We start from the raw sequence: 21,657 nt of genomic DNA on the forward strand, positions 1-21,657 counted from the left end.
ATTACCTGAAGATTTTGTGGGATGGAACAGTTTTTGTGTAGACCGTGAAAGACTGTCTTCAAACAGATATCTGTGTTGCACTGCAAAATTAGAACAGGAAAGTAGGTCTTGGATATTTATGGTGACTGGCTCAGATTCTGTAAAGAGAAAGAAAATTGAAGTCAAACCTGCTTAACACAGCCATGGTATAAAAAAACTCAGCTATCAGAGTAAGGTACTTGGTATTCCCAGCATGTGGTACACAACTTGAAGACATACTTGAAGGCAATAAGACTTAGCAGAGAAGCTATTATTAGCAAATATGGCTAAGGTATGGAGTAATTGTTTCCTATCTGATTGAAAGTGAGAAAAGCCAGTTAACATAATTCAAATCTTACTTTCATTTCATTTTGAAATAATTTTTTACTTTTTAATTACTACAGTTGGCAAACATTAGTTTCAGGTGTACACCCCAGTGATTAGACATTACATAACTTACTAAGTGATCATCCCAATAAATCTCACACCCATCTGACACCATACATAATTATTAGAATATTATTGACTATATCGCCTATGCTGCACTTTACATCCCATGACTATTCTGAAACAACCAATTTGTACTTCCCAGTCCCTTCACCTTTTTCACCCATCCCTCTAACACCCTCCCATCTGGCAACTAACAAAATGTTTTCTGTATCTATCAGTCTGTTTCTGTTCTGCTTTTTCATTTACTTTGTATTTTAGATTCAATTGTTGATAGATATGATTGTCATTTTATTGTTAATATTTTTTATCTTTTTCCTTTTTAAAGAAGACCCTTTAACATTTCATATAATGCTGGTTTTATGGTAATGAACTCCTTTAGCTTTTTCTTGTCTGGGAAGGTCTTTATCTGTCCTTCCATTCTAAATGATAGCTTTGCTGGATAGAGTAATCCTGGTTGTAGGTCCTTGCTTTTCATCACATTGAATATTTCTTGCCAGTCCCTTCTGGCTGGCAAAGTTTCTTTTGAGGAATCAACTGACACCTTATGGGGAACTCCCTTGTAGGTAACTAACTGCTTTTCTCTTGATGCTTTTAAGACTTTTTGTCTTTAACCTTTGGCATGGCCTCTTTGGGTTAATCTTGTTTGGGACCCTCTGTGCTTCCTGGACTTGCATCTGTTTCCTTCACCAGGTTAGGGATGTTTTCTGTCATTATTTTTTCAAATAGGTTTTCAATTTTTTGCTCTCTCCCCTTTCCTTCCAGCACCTCCATGATGTAAATGTTGGTACACTTGAAGTTGTTCCAGAGGCTCCTTACATTATCCTTAATTTTTTAAAATTCTTTTTCCTTTTTGCTGTTCTGACTGGTTAGTGTGTGTTTTTGTTGTTTGTTTTGTTTTGCTTCGCTTCCTTATGTTCCAAATCACTGATTTGGTTCTTGGCTTTATCTACTCTACTGTTGATTCCCTGTAAATTATTCTTCATTTTAGTTAGTATATCCTTCGTTTCTGAATGGTCCTTTTTTTATACATTGAAATTCTCACTAAGTTCACTGAGCATCCTTATAACTAGTGTTTTGAACTCTGCATATAGTATATTGCTTGTCTCCATTTTGTTTAGTTCTTTTTCTGGAGTTTTGTTCTGTTCTTTCTTTGGGGACCTATTTCTTTGTCTCCTCATTTTGGCAGCCTCCCTGTGTTTGTTTCTTTGTATTAGGTAGAGCTGCTACCTCTCCGAGGCATGGTAGCATGGCCTAACAACGGGTGTCCTGTAGGGTCCAGTGGCACAGCCTCCCTGATCACCCAATCTGGGCACTTGAGGTGAGATCCCCATATGGGCTGTGGACACCCTTTTGTTGTAGTTGAGACTTGATTGCTGTTGGTATTTTAGGGGGAGGGATTTATCTCCAGGCCAATCAGCTGTAAGGACCGGCTGTGACCACCGACCACTGACCTCTGACCTCTGTGGAGGGGCCCAGCCCACAGAACAGGACTTAGTTCAACAGGGCTCTTATTTCTCCTACTTCCATTTTTTTACAACTTTTGTCTGGGGGGAAACCATGATGGGAACATCTGCCAGAGGTTCTAAAAACACTGCTTTTAAAAACTTACCCGTTGGCTGGTGAACCTTCTTTGGCAATTCCCCGTCTGGGGAGTCCTGACTTCTGTCAGAGTCTTCCAGAGCTGAGAGGGAAAAGATGACCAAAAGGAGTGATGGTTGTCTGCACGCACATGTGTGGCCTTTAGGGAACTGGTCCCAGACCAGCTCCTTACCTACCTGCCATAATCCAAGGTATTTCGGCTTTACTTGGTAACACCACAAATTCAAAAAGAAATTGGTTACCAGGATAACCCAAGACCATGCTAAGGCAGTTCTCTCTAGTGAGGGAAGCCTGAACCCCTTAAGTGCATCCTACTTAAGAATGCCCCCAAAATATATCTAGAAGATGAGGTGGGAAAAAAATCTTAAAGTTGTCCAAGGATTAAGCTGCTGTGGCAAAAGTTCCACTCGAGGCGTTTCAACTTGAATGAAACAGCCTAGAGCAAAACATTATTTTCTCACCTTAAAAATCTGAAAGGCCTTCCCTCCCTGAGCTCTCTTCCTTTTTTTTTTTTCCTTTAGAGGAGTAAAGTACATCACTTAGACTGGGATTTTATTGGTGACTGAACCTGCTGCAGGAGTAGAAGGGAAAATGGGCAGAACTGCTATATGTCAGCACACCTCACATATAGCACAGTAAACTGGAGAAAAGCAGGCAGAGCTCTGAATATGACAGGTTCTAAATTCTAAAGGGCAGTCTAATGTTCTAGAAGCAGATTTAGTCCATGCAGAGAGACATTCTTTGATTTTAAACCGAGCTTTAACGGACTACCATCCCTTTCCATTCCAACTATAGGCACATCCTGAGATTGTACATCAGCTCTCTAGATCAACATAATGGTTGTTTCTTAGATGACCATCTTCGGAGAGTTTTATTTATCTATTTATTTATTTGTGAGGATTAAGTATGCCAGTGTGTCAAAACACTTATCACACTGCTCAGCACAAGGCAAGCACCAAGCAATGTTGGCTGTTACTTTTGTCTTCTCTCTCCCCTCTTCCACGTTCTGTGCTTAGTGCGTACAGGTGTCACTGGCCCTGCACACCAGGGAGGCACTTTTTTGAGCCCTTTGAAGGAATGGCTTGACAATGCCTCATTCAAGGGTGCATGCCGCCCTGTTTGCTAAGATCTCTCCTAGACATAAGCTAGAGTACCTTCACATATGCCTTTCTTTAGTTTTTCACTTATCTCGCCCATTGTGCTGAAGTCTTCAGCATAGAAGAGGTGCTTGTTTATGGGTTTAGAGGCGATCTCTTGCAGTTCTTCCTCAATGGCTTTTCCTACCCCGACAGCATACATAGTGATACCTAAGGTGCAGAGCAAAAGAATAACGGGTCGTTAGAGTTGTGTTCCCAGGGTCTGGAAGTTGTATGCACTGCACCCAACGCCAGCTAAAGGTTAAGTGGTGTGATTTCCATGTCAACCTCACTTCATTTTTTCACCATTTTTATTTTGGCTCTGTGAGCAAAAGACAGGAATCCCAGAGGGGAAGGTGAGGTTTCCAGGTGAGGTTGGGGAGCTACGCCACCAACCTGTTGCTCAGCTCTGGGCAAGGTCATTTAACAAATCTTAACTTTTCCTTGAATTAGCCTTGTGGATCAAGTAGAAAAGAGCACTATATTATAGCTTACTAAATGGGAATCTCTTCTGGGAGAAGTCTAAGAAATAAGTATTTTATGACCTTATAACCTAGTTTCTACTTCTCAGAGGTACAGGATAAGAACCTTAAGTGACCTGGGGCAGGATGAAGCTGCATTATGCCCACCCTTCCCCCCACCTTGGGAAAACAAAACCTTGTGAAGAGGTGCTAAGCTGAAAAGGAGAAATTGCAGACCACTGGAAGTCCCCAAAGTTGGAAAACATAACATTATAACCCAAGAATCAATGTTAGACATCAAAAGAGATAAGAGATGGCCCCAAAAGCTTTTCTAAACAATATTCATCAGTAGATTCCCTTCCCCATCTATTCTTTATTTGAAACTAAAATAATAAAAACTTAAGTTCTATTTGATTGTCAATTTTTTTTCAGCATTAATATTTTATTCTGGCTAATTCATTAGATTAGATTTTATAAACATGCACATAAAAATGGCTTTTTAAGCCAAGGGGCAACAGTTATGCCTTGTTCTAAGTCTGTGTAAGGTCAATAACCAAGTTCAGCATATTTGTCCAGGAGCCCAATGAGCTTATGTACAACTTCCTAAAAAGGATAATTACTATTTTAAGATTGTGTTAACTAAGCATAGGAATAATGAAATTCATTAGAGGATGTCACTTCAGATACATTTGTTGATTCAAGAACCACATAAATGTGTGTTTCTCCTACCACCTGCTTTTGGGTGATTTGTGGAAATGTGAGTTGTGGGAAAAGTAAGGTAGATTGATCTCAGTGAGACAAATAAAAGGGCTAACCTCTGTCCTTGGAGGCAAGATGCTTTCCCCAGCATTTTAAGAATGCAGGCTCTAGCGGCCCATGGGTCTGACATGAGCTTCCATTCACAAGCTAGTCTAGAAGCAGAGGAACTGAGAGTGAGCAGCCACCCACATGCCGCAGGCAGGACACTTGTTTGTGGCCACTCCTCTACTGGGCTGGGGAAAAAGTTGCGAATAGTGAGGGAAGCAATTGCACCAAAATGGCCTCTTTCGCGAAGAATGAGTGAATGCTGATGTGAACCAGTCTTTTGTGAAAGGAATGGCCCTCACTGATGGGATCTCTAGCACTCTCACCCCTTTGTTCATTGAGCCAGGATTAGTCACACATGTACTATGCGGCAGGCCTAGGCACCCACCGGGTCCATAAAGTCTTGGATGAGGCCCCGGTCTGTGTACACCCCTTCCTGCTTTACAGGACCTGCTAAAGCAATGTGCCCTCAACAAGTTCTTCAAGACAGTGCCTTTTAAGCAAACCGCTTCACAGCCTCAAGATTTCTCATCTCCCCAAAGAAGCCACTATGCCTTAAGCTATCTCTACTAACCATCCTAGCTTTTGGTTTTCCTTTTCCAAGGGCCACACTTCACATCTGTCCACAAGTAAAGTAACCTCCAGTGCCTCCTGTACTATGCACGGGGTCAGAAACCCCTCAGAGAAGAGGCTGAATTCTACTGAGCCACAAGAGCTGAGAGTCCCAACCTCCTCCAGCATTTTGATTTTCTCGAAAGCTAATTTTTGCCTCTTGCAAACACAAGCGCATTTGCTCTCTTATGGCTACTGTGCTTTCAGTGTTCACTTGCAGTATTGGTTTAAAAAAAAGTACCAGTAAAAATTCCTCCCATAAGGAATCTATTTTTACCAGTGTTTGAGGACTGGTGTGTATTTATCTGTAGCTAAATAGCACTTGCAGGACTGATTCTCTCCACTGGAGGTCACCCCCTGGCTAGTAAAGTGAAGTCGATGATTACTCAGGTGTGGTCTGTCCTGACTAATCACCCAATCTGCAACTCGCACACCCTTCCCGCCCCTTTACTCCCTTTAAGGCCTCTAGATGGCAGTTTAGCAAAGGTGCCCAGCAGTGGTTGACAGAGACCCTTTCCAAACACTCAAAGGCTCACACCTTTGGCCAGCTGTGACCACCCAGTGCATTTAGGAAACCTGAACCCTGAGTGGTGTAAACCACACCTTCATCCCACATTACCATTGGCCTTGGCTTTGCTGGCCCACTCGGAGACGTCATCCTGAGCCCGTCCGTCTGTGAACACAATGGCCACCCGGGGCACCCGTGCAGAAAGAGGTCTGGCCCCTTCCACGTGGGTAAAGCTTCTCTCAAACATGTGTTTCAGGGCCAGCCCAGTCATGGAGCCCTTGCCCATGTATTTCATGTGGGCCACGGCTTTTTTCATGTCCTTGGCCGAGCTGAAATTTCTCAGGGTAAACTCTGTGTGGACCTGCGTGGAATATTGGAGCAGCCCCACTCGAGCAGCTTTGGGGGCAATCACCAAGGAATCTACAATTCCGGTGACAAACTGCTTCACAGTCTCAAAATTATCTTCTCCGAGGCTCTTGGATCCATCAATCACAAAGACCAGGTCAACTGGGCCTTCAGAGCATCCTGTAAGAATGAAAGGAAAGTGGAGATAGGTAAATGATTTTAAAAAATCGTTTATGCCCAAGAGTAGAAGAAAGTTATGCTTCAGTTGGAGACATTACCACTTTGGAGAATCACCTTTGTTCTTTAGATAACATACAGACAAGAGTGTCAGGACAGACGCACAGCAGAGGTATAAACTGTCTAGGGATCCAGGTCCAAACTGTATCCTGGGTCACTGACAACCAGGTCTGGGAGGGACTGTGTGAAAAGCACACTAAAGGGTTTGACAGCACCCAAAAGATTCCTATAACTTTACTCTAGCACCCCCATGCTGACATTCTGATGGAGAATGGAGAAAGGAGAAGGAAGTTGTTTGTTTGTTTATGGATCTTTCTGCATATTTTTATTGAATTTACTGGGATGACATTGGTTAATAAAACCATGCAGGTTTCAAGTGTACAGCTCTGTAACACATCACCTGCACACTGCATCGTGGGCTCACCACCCAGTGTCAAGTCTCCTTCTACCACCATTTGTCCTCATTGGCCCTCTTCCATCTCCCCTCCCCACCCCCTCCCCCTTTCCCTTTCACAATCACCATACCATTGTCCATATCTGTGTGATTTTTTTCCTTCTTCTTAATCCCTTCACCTTTTTCACCCAGTCCCCCAACCCCCATCACCTCTGACAGTGGTCAGTCTGTTCTCTGTTACCTATGATTTTGTTTCTATTTTGCTTGTTAGTTTATTTTGTTCATTAGATTCCACATATAAGTGAGATCATATCATATTTGTTTTTCTCTGACTGGCTTATTTCACTTAGCATAATGTTCTCCAGGTCTGTCCATGTGGTTGCAAAAGGTAAGGCTTCCTTCTTTTTTTACAGCCAAGTAATATTCCATGGTGTAAATATACCACAATTTTTAAAAATTTCTTTTCTTTAATTGTTGTTCTATTATAGTTGTCCCAATTTTTCCCTCATTACTCTTCACTACCCTGCCCCTACTCACTCCCACAGTCACCACAGCTTTTTTATCCAGTTATCTACTGATGGGCACTTGGGCTGATTCCAGATCTTGGCTGTTGTAAATAATGCTGCTATGAACATAGAGGTGCTTATACTTTTTCAAATTAGTATTTTGAGTTAGAGAAGAAAATTCTTAAAATTCAGCCCAGCCATCACCTTTTCCAGAGAGCTTTCCTAGAAATCCAGGTTGTATTAGGTGCTCTCTGTGTACCCCACACACTACAAATTTAGTCAACAAGACTCTGCTTATTAAGCATGTGCTTCTTGCAGGCAGCAGCACAGCAGGACTGCAATAGTGACCCAGATGAAATCCCTGACACCAAGTTGCTCATCGTCCAGTGAGCTCCATGCACGGTGCAATAGCTGATTACGTGTGGGTCTCCTCCTCTAGTCTGCCAGTTCCTCCACAGCAGGGGCCATATCTCATTCACTTCTGTACCCCCCAAACCTGGCACATAAGAGGTAATCAATAAATGCTTGCTGACAGAATAAAGGAGGTGGTATCCATTGGGTAGTGCTACCTGTGAGTACCCTACTGACCTATTAAAACGTAAACACGAACTATCACTGGGAATTATTTCACTACATTAAAGCTTTCCAGGCAACTCAGATTGTTGACAATAAAAGCTTTATGCAAATACTTAAAGCAATCGGAGTGTGGAGAGTTTTTTTGTTACTTAGGGCTACATAAGGCATTTACAGATCCCAAATGGATGATCTCATAACATTCTCTTTTATTTATCAAGCAGCTATCAATCGTTGAATGTGAAGCACAACAATATAACCAAATGAAGGCACATACATGCAAAAATATTTCTATGCCTGGCCTGAATAACATGCTAACGGGTATATGCATGTGCATGTGTATGTTGGGGGGTTAGGTTCCTCTCTTTCTCCATTGAGTGCTTGTCTTCACTACTCAACTTATTGATTCTTTATTAGTGAAAGAGGAAAAGGCCAATTCAGAGTTTCAGTTACATTCAGAGCCTGTTCCTGAATCAACCAAAAAACAATAAAACAACAGGCAAAGTGCATGTGGATCTCAAGCAGATTTAAGAAATACTGGAATAATTTTGTATCTTTGAGTCTATTTTCTCCTCTTCCTCACATATTATTTTCTTACAGAACAAAACCAACCCTCGCAGGCTCCACATTCAGAGGGGCAGGGAAAGCTTCTCCAGGAAACAAGAACGCTAGATGCAGTGCAAGGGCATCAGGGCGAGAGGTGACAGAGTTTTGACTCCCCATCCAGGAAGAATGCAGCCCCAGCTGCTGGCTACCTCTTTGCAAGGGGTGGGGGGTCACTCCTTGGCATTTTCTTTCTGGTAGAGAAGCCCATTGGCTTGCTTTCAGGACTTGCTTTTCACAGAGTTCCAGAATTTAAGGGTTGAATAAGACCTTTAAAGGTCGTCTAGTGCAGCCCTGCTGTTGCTTACATCTTTACAACATCCCTGCCCAGCATGCCATTCAGCCTGGGCCTGAACACCTCCTGATGAGGAGCACGTCAACTCACCCCTGAAGCCCCATCTTTGGACAGCTCCACTGTTGATGATGACAATAGCTATCATTTGTCCAGCACTTAGAATGTGTCGGCACTGGTCTAAGCACCTTTAAATATATAATCTTATTTATTCCTCATACTACAGATAAAAAAGCTGAGACTGAGAGAATCTAAATATGTAATTTGTCCAAGTTCACACAAGTGTAGGAATGGGGGTTTAAATTCAGATCTGTCTGACTCAAAGTTCATGATCTAAACAAATTAATCACACAGCTTCCCTGAGAGTTTCTTTGTCCTTGAGCTGAGCTGTATTGTAGCTTCTTGCCAGTGTCCTTTCCTTCCCTGGGGCAGGGGTATGGTCATTGAAATCATGAATGAGGTGACAGTCACTGTGGTAATTGAATGATATTTCAAGTCTTTTTCTACAAAAACCCCAGTTTCTTCATTTATTTTTCACTCAACAACATACTGAACTTCCCCACCATGATGTGTCTAAGTTTTGTCTCTATTTTTTTCTTAAATTTTTTTCTATAAAATACATGCACATGGAACAAAATTCAAACATTATAAAAGAGTATATATATGTGTGTATATGTGTATCTATTGCTCTCTCTAGATATGTATATATATGTAATGTATATTAGAGGGAGCCTCTTATAAAATATATCAATGGTAATATACTATAAAAACCATTCAGCACCATTTTTTTCACCAAAAATATCTTCAGGGTACATCTAGAGCTGCTTCATTCTTTTTAACAGCTGTATACTATTCTACTGTACAGCTGCTCCACAATTTACCTAATCAGATTCTTATGGATGGACATTTACCTTGTTCCTAATTTTTTGCTGCTACATAAAATACTGCACAAAACACATATATATAGTTTGGGGAATACATGCACATATTGGTGGGATAAACTCCTACAAGTTGAATTGCCTTTAAAATATTGCCAAATTGCCCTTCTATATGTTATACCGATTCAGACACTTAGTGATAAACTTGTAATGACCTATTACAATATACCTTTGCCAACATAAAGGATCATCAACTTTTTGATCTCTGATAACTAATAAGTTAAAAAAAAAAAGGTATCATAGCTTTAATCTCTTATTATACATTTTCCCTTCTATAGCTTTTGTATTTCATGTCATGTTTAGAAAGGCTTTCTCTACTCTGAGATTATAAAATAATTCTTTCAAATTTTTTTCTGCTACTTTAGCAGTTTCATTTTTTTCAGGTTTAAAGCTTTGCTCCATTCCTCTCTTCCTGAAGTGCAATGCCCAGAACTGAATGTAATTCTCCAGCACAGGGCACAGACAGGCCTCAAAATATTTTTCATATTTGCTGAGTTAAGCTCTCTTCCCTGTTCTCTATTTATGCATATGCATTTGTATTTACAGGAGAAGCAGAGGTGGGGAATTTGTTCCCTGAAAATAGTCCAAAAAAGCAGTTACTCCCAAACCAAATGAAAGCAGAAAGCCAAGTTCAGATCACTTACTCTTGCACCGTCTTCCATCCTCAGCTAGAACAAATCCCTCTGAACATTTGCAGATGTAGGAATTGCCACGATTAACACAAATGTGTTCGCAGCCATGGTGGGCCGATTTGCAGACATCCTTCCCTGAGGAAAGTGTAAAGTTGAGCAATCCCATCAGTGTAGAAATGAGCTGGATTGAATAGTCATGTCAGGAGAGATTGCAGAAGTAACCCATTTTGTAGAAATCCATCTGTGTTCTAACTCCCTTTTAAACAGCCCTCTCTTAGTCTAACCCTTAGGACAGGGCACGGTGAGGGAAACACCCAGAAAGCTCTCACTCCCTGAAGCCTGAATGGTAAAGGTGGGTGATCGTGTCCTGAGTGTATTACTAATTTTTCAAATTGTTCGACCTGCATTGGCTTTTGATTTAACCAAACTACTGATTTTTTTTCCATAGACATTCCAGACACTTCTGTTTTAATAGTCTAATGACATTTCTCATGTGTAAACTCTTCAAAGTAGGTACAGCCCTTTAATCTTTACAACATCCTGTGATAAGGGGAAAGCAGGACTAATTATACCCAACTTACAAATGAAAAAACTAAGAAAGTTTCACAGAGTTGCCCAGAGTTGCAGGAGCTGCTAACAGATGAGGCATGTCGTCTCCTGAGTACTCCTCCGTTGTGTGAAAGCCTACGGTTCTTTTCTCTCATTAACTCCCTAAAAGGGGCAGCTTCCTATAAAATTGCAATTGATGTACTACAGAGACCTCTAGAAAGGGGGAATGGAGGGATTTGATTTAGCAATTAAGTTCCAGAGGTAGAAGTTGTACCTATTAAGCAATAAATGTGTTGAATGAACAAACGGTGCACGTGTGTGCGCTTGCATGTATAGAAACAGAAATGAAAGCATGTACAAATGGCTCAGGCGGCCACAATGGGCAGCAGTGTGGACATGGTCTCCGCAGAAGGGGCACTGCTGTGTGAAGGCAAACCAGGGTCATGCAGGGAGCCCTACAGATTGAGGCAAGGGTCCCACAGGCATCCAGGAGTCAGCTGTTCCTGCTGAAGGTAGGAGCCCTTCTTCCCAGTGGACAGGTGACAGCAGTGAGTTCCATTTAACCCAGCTTTGTTGACACATGGAGTGACCCCAGTTATCTCAAAGGAGTATGTGAAAAAATTCCCCAAATCAACCTCAAGGCAGATGAGTTCATTTTGCCTTAACTAAAAAAAGAAAAAAAAAAAAAAAAAAAAAAAAAAAAAAGAGGGCCATTCTGTTCACTGGAACAGAGTATAACAAAAGCAAGTCGATAGTGCTGAACTGCCCCCGAAGTAGGGAGTAACAGCTCAGAATCTCACAGTGGAGAGAAATGCTTGCCCTGTGCTCTTCTAAAGCCCACCTCACTGAGCTAGTGTATCTCCTTCTCTAACTTGGGGTGCTGTGATGGTGCTGTTTATATGCTACAATACCCAGTTATTCGGTCAAACAGCAGTCTAGATGTTGCCATGAAGGTTATTTTTCAGATGAGATTAAAATTTAAATCAGCAGACTGAGTAAAGCAGAGTATCTTCCATAATGTGGGTAGACCGCACCTAATCTGTAGAAGGCTTTAAGAAAAAAAGCCTGAGGTTCCTCCGAAGAAGAGAGAATTCTGCCAGCAGACTGCCTTTGGATTAGAGCTGCAACATTAGCTCTTCCCTGCATCTCAAGCCAGCTGATATTAGACTTGCCAAACCCCCATAATCATGTTTTATCTATCCATCCACCCATCCATCACATACACACACACACACACACACACACACACACACACACACACATATATATATATATATATATATATATATGTATACTATATACATCCATACACACATACACACACCATAGATCTTATTGGTTGTATTTCTCTGGAGAACCTTGACTAATATGCCTTCTAAGTACACTCTGTGTGATGTATAAAGGCAAATGACGGCATGGATAAACAAAATCCACAGAAGATCCCTTCAGTGCCTCTCACATCCTCTACCCTTACTTATAAGAGCTTCCAAGAAGAAAAAGCACTGTAATTATCCTCTGATCCCCACAGTGATTGCTCTCAGAGATCTTAAGTCAATCCCATGACTAGCCAGGCACTGTGCGAGGCTCTGAGCATTCAACAACCCTTGTGAAGAGGGCCAACAGCTGGGGGAAAATTAAAAGAAGCAAAGAGCCTTGACAACTCAGGACCTTGACTGAGAAATTTCTAAAACTAAGGGTTTATTGTACTGATCACTAGCAAGACACTTAGAGCTCCCAAGGCAAGAACTTGTAACTGTGACGTTGATTGCAAAGGAAGATTTTAAGGATTAAGTGAAGTTATATAACCAAGTCCCACAGACAGACAAGTTCATCTCTACCTGGAGGTCACTTACTTTTGCAGCGTTTCCCATCCTCAGCGAGCCAGAACCCTTCCAAGCATTGGCAGATGTACGACTCGCCACTGTTCACACAAATGTGTTCACAGCCATGGTCTACTGCTTGGCAGATGTCTTTCCCTGAGGACAGCAAATAAGTTAAAACATTTCATTAACATAAAATCTCCCCGGGCTTCACCTCAGAGGATCCATTCATGTCAGGCCCCAAAATCTGGAGCCCTTTGAGCTCAGTGATCCACGGGGAAGATGAAATTGAGGATGCAGGTCAGTGGCTCTGATTTGGGCTAACTCTTCAAACCTCACTATCATCACCATCCTCATTTAGCATCTAATTCAGTGTCTCATAAAAATGCCATCCATCACCAGCTTCCTGCAGATGCAGTTTCTGATAACAGAAGGGGAGCACTTTTGGTACAATCGCTTAGAAAATTAAACCTCCATTTATATCAGCAGCACTGAAATCTAATTTTGGCTCTGTCCCTGACATATCATGGGACTTGGGAGAATCACTTAACCCTTTGAACCTTAGGTTTCCAGCCTGAAAAATTATAGTAATGATTCCAGCGACCCATCTCTGTAAACATGAGTTGCCCTTTGAAAATCTTTGAGAAGCTTGAGAAAAAATGACTGACAGGGATGGAAATCACTTGCTCAGGGTCACACACTCCCCTTTGATTACGCAAAGATGTATCTTGGCCCCATCTAAGAGGCTTTGCTCTCTGAGACACAAGAACAGCCTCATCATAAGGTGATCTCTGTGAGGGACTCATGCTCCCAGAAACAACAACAATATAATTAGACATAAAGAAACAAAGGCTCAGAGAAGGTAAGCAACTTGCCCAGCTAATAAATAGCAGAGATAGAAGTTGACAGAATCTTGGGTTTCAGACTGTACATCTTTCCACTAAACCACACTACTAAACCACTGCTTCTTGCCACAGGGCATAAATAAACAGCTTCAGCTGTAGCTCTGGCAGTGACTTTTTTCATTTATGCATTTGCTTGTTTTCTTCTTAATGGACTTTATTGTTTAGGACAGTTTTAGATGAACAGAAAAATTAAAAAGATAGTACAGAGCGTTCCCATAAACCTCATACCCAGTTTCCTCTATAACATTTTCCATTAGTGTAATACATATTATAATTAAGGGACCAATATTGACACATCAACTAATATCAACCAAAGGCCACAGTTTGTTTGCATTTCCTTAATTTTTACCTACTGGCATTTTTCTGATCCAAGATCCCATCCAGAATTCCACATTATATTTGGTGGCCACGTGACATTGAATTTGGGAGTAACTGACTTACACAGAGGTCGGGATGGTGGGTTTCATGCAGCGGTCAGACACCCTGATGTGAGCCAACTTCAATAAAAACTTACTTCTGCAGGTTTTTCCATCTTCACGGAGTATATACCCTTCAAAGCACTGGCACATGAAAGAGTCCTCACCGCTTACACATGAATGTTCACAACCATGGTCCCCCGAAGCACAAGAGTCTAATTCTGAGAACCCAAGTGAAATTAGAGAAACAGAAGAAAGAAATGATTCAGACTGCAGTGACTTATACAATCTTAAACAACATTTCTGATACCTTCAATTAAAACAGTATCTAATTCCATAACTGTATGTTTCAAAATAGAAAGCACATCTGTGAACAAAAATTCTTAACATATAAAGAGCACATAAATTAAACAATATTATCTTCTTCACAGGAAAAATGAACAAAAGACATGAAAAGACGACTTACAAAAGAAGAGATACAAATGACCTGTAAATATTAGAAAATAAGTTCAACTTCATTGGTTATCATCATATAATGTAGGTAACTTATCTACATATCTACTTAGATACGCATATATGAGCCACTCTTAGGTAATCCATTCATTCATCTGTTCATTTCATTAACAATACTTCATGAATCCCAACTCCATGAGTCAGGCGCTCTTCTAGGCTCTGGAGATACAACAATGAATAAAACAAACTTTCTCCTCTGTGAAGTTTACAATTGGCAGCAGGGGTAGGAGGGCTGGGAGGGAAGAGCAGGGAAGACAGTCAATAGACAGACAAATATATGTCAGATGGGGAAAAGTGCTTTGGAGAAACAGCAGGCTAAGGCGGATAGAGCATGCCTACTGGGTTGGAGCAAGGGGGGCATTTGTCATTTTATATGCTGCAGTCAGATAAGATGACAATGAGCAGAGCTCTGAAGAAGGAGATGAGTGAGTGCAGAGTCTCTGGGAAAGAACAGCACTCCCAAGAAAGAATCTGCACACTGCAGAGATAGGAGCATACGTGGCATGTTTCAGGAAAGGCAAAGAGACCAGTGTGACCCAAGCAACGGGAGCCTGTCAGGGAGTGATCAGACGCAGATCGCAGGCAGTGGTTAGATCTAAGTGAGAAAGGGTCACGGGGGCAGGGGCTGAACAATAGAGTGGCATAATCTGATCTGACTTAATTTTAAAGGGACTGCTGTGCACAGAATGGGGCCTGGGTAAGGAGTTAGCACAGGAGCTAGAGGAAACCAGCTGCAATCATCCTGGTGGCCTGGGCCAGGCTGGGGGAGGTGGCCAGACCGAGGCCCTATTTTGAAGGAGAGACTACAAGATTTGCTGATGGGCTGATATGCATTGACATTATTAGGTAAAAGCTCTGAAGATTATAATCACCTTTAGTCAGGCACAGGCCATACACTTTTTTCTAAGGCATTTCTGCAGTTTTGTTTTGGAGGGGAGTACTGAGACCCACAGTGTGGCTTACTTAAGGCACTCACAGTTAGTCTCATTCACCAGCTAGGGAAATTAAGGTTGATGGCTTGCCAAGGTCAACTGCTAATAAAGTGATAGCACCACGCTCAAAATGTAATCTTCTGACACTAAACCCTCTGTTTTCCCAAACTTCACTGCAGTGTTGTTCTTTTTTTTTTTTTTTTTTTGACTGTTGTTCTATTATAGTGGTCCCATTTCTGCCCCCCTTTGCCGCAGTGCTATGTTCTAAGGCAACAGTTTGCAACCAGTGTGCTGCAAGAATGTTTAAAACATGTGATACCTGACTATTTAGTCAGGGGCACTGACCTCTTTTCCCTTCGATAGACAAAAAAGAGAGTGTGCGCAGCTAACACACCAAAAGCTGTCCATTGTGAGTGAATCAAAATTATACCTATTTGTTGTCAGATCGGCAAAAAATAAAACATAGTTTTTGGTGTGCTGCAGAATTTTAGTCATTAGTTTATGTGGGCCATGTGATGAAAATGGTTGAAAATCGCTGTTCTAAGGTAAGCTTACACATATGAAGGAAATTTTGCCTGTCTTCCTTTGAGCAGAAAACACTGCCAAAATTCTTGAACAATGGGAAAGAGAAATGTTAATTGAAATTAGAACTGCAAAAGAGGGTGGAGCAGAGTTGGCCCCTCCTGTCTGCTCTGAACAAGACTGACTTCTCTAGGCACAGCCTAGAGTCGTTATTAATGCAGACGTTTCCTCGGGTAGTCTTGAGTGGAAATACAGTTGAGCGATCCACAATACAGACAGCTCGCTGGCTGGGGAGGTAAGCATTTTTCCCCACCATGAATTTATATTAAGACTACTCTACTTTCCAAGGGAATAAAATAGCTATAACTCTTTCAGGCCAGCCTTGTCAAGGCAGAGTCCAGACAGACCCTATGACCACACCCCTGTTCCTTTCTAGAGCTTCCTCCACGCCCTGCACAGTCCTCTTAGCTCCAGCTAAGTCTTTTTTCTTGAAGAGTGAATGAGTCTTCCCACACAGCCCCTGGAGGCCACTGACACCCAAGTGTTCCTGAGCCACGGTGGTCTGAGCCTGACCTGGCCAAGAGGTACGACTTTCCTTAGAAACCTGCTGAGCTCAAATTCACTGTCCACAGGGGAACATCTTCACCCTTGGCTGCAGATCATCCCGGAGTTCCCAGCCCACTTTCTGAGTTCTCCTGGGCTTTCATAGTAGTAGCTGTTTGGAAATTTTGTCACGCGCATGTTTTTAAAAGCATGTGGAGCATTTGGGTTTTTAACCTTTCCCTCCCTCACCCGCTCAGAGTACCTAATCAAGAGAAAGGAGCACAGTGATGAGTTCTCAACCTCAGCATCAACCTAAATGTCTGCACACAACAGGTCCTCGCTAAGTACCCATTGAGCAGAAGGAAACATTTCCTGTTTTCCAGTCTGATAAGCGAGGGTGACTAGACCCCCCTCTTGGGGTTTTTGTGCAGATGTTTTAAATGAGAACCAGTGCAGAGTGGATACTGGCAGTCCGCTGGGCTCCTCACTCTCTCCCACATACCGCCTTGCAGAGCACACAATTCCCATTTGTTCAGCAAAATGTCCAGATTCTGCATGTCGGGGCTGTTCCGGATCACTCATAAATTAAAGAACCACACATGGTAAACCAGAGAATGCCAAAGTTGTACTGTAGTTAACTTCCTGACCACAGGAACTAGCAGCTTTCTATTCACCAATTCTGGAAACCAACCTGGAGCCAGCTTCTCCCCAGAGCCAAAGGTACTCCCCTCAAGGAAAGTACTTCAGTGGGTCCCTAACAGGCAAAAAGAGCCACCATCCCTGACTCACTATCATGGGGTGCCTTAGCCTAGGGAGAACTGTGGGCACACCAGCGAGGAGTTCATTCATTCAGCAAGGGTTTATGGAGCACTTACTCTGTGCCAGGCACTGTATTTTCTGGCTGACAGGGATCTTGGAGATGAACTAGTCCAACCCTTTTGTTTCAGAGTTGAGAAAACTGATGGCCAGAGAGGGGGAAGTGACTTTCCCAAGGTCCCTTAACCTGCAAAGGTGAATTGTGTCAGGTGCGCTGGGGCAGAGGAGTGATTAGCTCACAAATTTATCACCTCAGTGTTCCCTGGTGCACTGAATCCAATGGTCATCCTAGGTCAGCAGAGTCTGCTCAGACAGGCTGGTAGATTCTGAGAAGAAAGAGTTTTCCCAAGGAAGGCCAGGCCTCCAAATACTTTAATGTAACTCTGAACATAGGTGATCTGTTCTGCCTGCTTCTCCAAGCTCATCTGTCACCGGTCTCCCTCACACTCAAAACTCAGTGCTCAGTACTCTCTGGACCCTGGGCTTCCCGGGGCTGTTTCCTGCTCCTGGGAAGAGCGCAGCGCTGTCTTAGTCCATGCGTGCCATAACAAAATACTTCACACTGCATGGCTTTTAACAGCAAAAATGTGTTGATCGCCATCCTGGAGGCTGAAATTCTGAGATCAGGATGCCCATATGGTTTGGTGGGGACACCCTTCTAGGTCTCAGGCTTCTAGTTGTATCCCCACATGACAGAAAGGACTAGGGAGCATTGTGGGGTCTCTGTCATAAAGGCACAGATCCCATTCATGGGGGCTCCACGCTCAGGACTAATTACCTCCCAAAGGCCCCGCCTCCTAATACAATACCCTTTGGGGGTTAGGATTCCAACGGAGGACTTTTGGGAGCGCACAGACATCCGGTCCACAACACCCTCCATCTCTGGCTCGCTCACTCCATCAGTTTCTCAGTATCAGACCAAACATCTCTTTCTCAGGAGACTTTCTCTAGACCAGGTGATGGCCCCCCTGTCACATGCTCTTGTCACACCTCTTCTTCCCACATCACAACTCCCATCATAGGAATGGATGATACTGTCTTTAATACCTTTCTTCCCTGAGAAACTTTAAACTGTGTCAGGATAGACACTGAACCCGCATCTGCTCCAGGGATGCCCACACTCAGCACGACACGCCCAGCACACTGCAGGTGCAGGGTCCATGCGTGTGAGCATGGGAATAAATGCACCCATCTTAAGAAAGCACCTAGACTCAGATCCAGAGACGAGAGTGAGGACAGACTCAACAGGGAGTCGCAACCGACATGAAATGGATGAGAGGACTTATGAGAAATCGCAGGATGCAGGAAGAAAACACTTCCCTCTAAAAGAAGGCTCTTCTTCCTTTCACACTGAGGAGGCAGGTCCACACATTTAATTAAGCTTTCATCACAGATGTGGTCTGCAGTCTGGGATCAGGATGGTCAGAAGTTTCAGGACACAGAGCCCTGCATGCTGGCACAGACTGTGCTCCCCACATCTGGATTCCACATCTGGTGAGTCACGTATGTTTGAGGTGTGGCCATCGTGGGGTAATGTGTTCCATGGGCTTGCACCGCTGCGGTGATGACAAAAAGCAAGCCTGTGTCTGGAGCTCCACGCAGGAGGTTATAAAAACCAACCCCAACTCCAGAGGGAGAAAGCCACAGTGGCCACCTGCCTACAAAGTAACCAAGGCCGAGAGATAGAATGACACTGTTTTCTGGCTTTACTTATAATAAAACTAGCAGCAGCCAATCATTTATGAACTCTGTAGAGACTTTTGCTGAGACAAACCAAGAAGGAGCTGAACTGAGCTGTAATTTTATTTACTTGTTTATTTATTTCTAGATTTTATTTATTTTTAGAGAGAGGGGAAGGGAGGGGGAAAGGGAGAGAAACATCAATGTGTGGGTGCCTCTTGTGCGTCCCCAACTGGGGACCTGACCTACAACCCAGGCATGTGCCCTGACTGGGAATCGAACCGGTGACCTTTTGGTTCACAGGCTGGTGCTCAATCCACTGAGCTACACCAACCAGGGCTGAGCTGTAACTTTAGAGGGCATCTCACTCACTCAGGGCAAGAAATCAAGAGATCCTAGATTAGGTAACCTGGGTTCTAGCCCTGACTCTGCCACTGACCCCCGGGGCCAGCCTGGGAGTACCAGTGTCCTACTTGTGCCAGTTTCCCACAAAAGAAAAGGAAGATTTCTAAGTTCCCTTCTATAATGTGGACAGAATTGTGTCCCCTCCAAATCAACATGTTGAAGTCCTACCCCCCAGTGTGATGGTAATTGGGAGGTAGAAGGATAAAGGAAGACTTAGGATGGGGCTCACGGGGTGGAGGAAGGGGTTCTCCGGCTGCAAATCAAGGAGCATGACTGGAAATTGATTCTGAGAGTCACTGATGGATATGGAGCTGGGAGTCCACCCTGTACCAGGTACTATATGATAAAAAAGACAGGTGGTCTCTGACATTCACTCACTGAACTTTATCGAGCATCTCCCATGGGCCAAATAAGACCTGGTCTCAACTTCTAGGAGCTGGCTGGTCAGTGGGCTGTGTGTTCTGCGTATATCTAGCCTGTGGAGTCTTTCCTGATGCTGGGATGCCCTTGTGAAAGTTCTGTCTCAAGGAAATTCCCAGGGACTAGAGAGGGGAGGAGGCCTCTCGGCTGCAGCCCATCCCCCCCAACACATGCATCAACCCCCCAAAGCAAGGAAGGCTCCTAGGCAGAATCTAAGCAATCACATCTTGGAGGCCAGGGGCAGGAGGAAGAGAGAACAAGCTTCACTGCAAATGCTGCTGAGCCCAAGGGGCATGCAGGGCTATGGCAGTAACAGTGCCAATTAGTCTACCCTCCAGAGAACCTCCTGGAAGGGGAGTGAAGGGTTCTTCAGGCCATCTGCTATAAAAGCTCTAGGGGAGGGCTGCCTTTATGAAGGGCCAAGGACACGGCTATCTGCTGAGCCAGGCCTGGCTAAACCCCAGCAGGCCCATCCACAGTCCAGCAGGTTTTTCAAAAAAAGGTGCAGTCACATCATCAAGATCTTTGTCATGTGGCCTAGAGCTGGGAAACACACACCCCAGCCCCTAGTTAACTACGGCCATAGTGAAAACACAGCCATTATTACATAACAGGACAGCCAGACTGAGTCATCCTGGGGCAGACAGGAAGCCTTCAATTAGGGGAATAGCTCAACACACAGGTGACAGCTAGTGCCTCTTAGGTACCCGTTCCCTGAGGATAATTCTAACCTATCTGATCATCTCACAGGTTTGCACATAATCACAACCTTATATAACGCACAAATATCAAAATTCACTTCTAGTTGCACTGTTGACCAGTTACTTATATGGATGATATCGCTGTACCATTAGTTAAAACACACACATGCTTTAAATGAGAAAATGGGCAACATTTAAAAGGGCCAGTGGCATAACCCAGATGTGTACCAGGGTAGGGAGGGAGAGGGGGCATGCGATTTTAAGGAAAAGTGGCAGCATTTGTTTGGAAGGTTTATGAGAATTTCTTAGAAGGCCTGCAACTGTCTTAGAGTCAGTTCTTGGTGATCACAGTAGGAAAGAAGAAGGAAGGGCATGAATAACCTAAGATGGTGGGGAATTAAAACAAACCAATAAAAAAACATGCATCTGGCTTCAGCATTCTATCAGACGTCCGTGCAATTCGACACACCCAGCCTCCCTTTGCACCCTGATGCCCGTATCCTCCCATGCTGGCGGGAGCAGCAGTCCAGGAGGTGGCTGGGCAGGCGGCCATAAGCAAGCATTAAAATGGACAATCCATTTGCCAAGAATCAAGAATCTGTCTCGAAGTATGGAAACATTTCTCACAGGCTGCACAATTAGGGAGGCAAACCCAGCTGGGCAGTCAGCGCACCTGGCCATGTGAATGGACCAGATACAAAGGTGGATAAATTAGGCTGTGGCCACAATTGTATCAGCGGTCAGGAGACCTGACCTTATAACCAGAAATACCAGCAGGACAGGGAAGGTAAATGATAGTCTTTTCCCTCCATTTCTGATCCCTCCTCTCAAAATGACTTTTTAAAGCATTTATCTTGGAAATGAAATTGCAGGGCTGAAAATACTATATTTTTCAATGAAAGAGAGAGAAAGATCTAGGAGGTCTTTCGTTTGCGTTTGGTTTAAATTAATGGAGACTGAAGTGGGGACCAGCTGCAAGGAAGTATGTACCCAGGACACATCACTGCCAACCTCACCATCTGAAGACAGATTAATTATCACGATGGGGGAAAGGAAGGTTTCTCAGGAGCGTCCCTTCTCCCAGAACTGACTTCGGAGTCACATGGACCCGAGTTTAAACCCACTTCCTAGCAGCTGGTAGCCATAGGCTCTTTCCTTAACCTGGGCTGCAGTTTCCTCACGGCGGGATGGGGATTCCAGGGGGTCGCAGGAACAGGAGAATGCCTGCACCAGCGTGGAGTGGGCAGTCAGTAAGGGGTCCACGGAACTGTTCTTGGGCGACCCCGGCTGGCTGCCACTTGCAGCCAGATTGAGTGGTTATAGAAGT

The 21,657-nt window shown here is 43.5% G+C and overlaps 1 protein-coding gene across 3 annotated transcripts in view; it reads right to left on the minus strand.

The window, feature by feature from the left end:
* Nucleotides 1-21,657, minus strand: part of MATN2 (matrilin 2) — a 132,864-nt gene that overhangs the window by 3,258 nt on the left and 107,949 nt on the right. The window contains exons 11-17 of one of the 3 annotated variants that reach the window (XM_090283533.1): nt 13,897-14,019; nt 12,511-12,633; nt 10,121-10,243; nt 5,700-6,113; nt 3,222-3,374; nt 2,078-2,149; nt 6-80 (exon numbers count right to left, since the gene is read on the minus strand). In XM_090283533.1, coding sequence (XP_090139659.1) covers nt 6-80; nt 2,078-2,149; nt 3,222-3,374; nt 5,700-6,113; nt 10,121-10,243; nt 12,511-12,633; nt 13,897-14,019 — 1,083 coding nt within the window. Of the gene's footprint in view, nt 1-5; nt 138-2,077; nt 2,150-3,221; nt 3,375-5,699; nt 6,114-10,120; nt 10,244-12,510; nt 12,634-13,896; nt 14,020-21,657 lie in introns of all 3 variants that reach the window. The other 2 variants (XM_090283532.1, XM_090283534.1) reach the window with 2 other exon arrangements.

This window comes from Furipterus horrens, unplaced genomic scaffold (genome assembly GCF_987537825.1).
Source record: "Furipterus horrens unplaced genomic scaffold, mFurHor1.1.pri manual_scaffold_7, whole genome shotgun sequence".
Classification (NCBI taxonomy): domain Eukaryota; kingdom Metazoa; phylum Chordata; class Mammalia; order Chiroptera; family Furipteridae; genus Furipterus; species Furipterus horrens.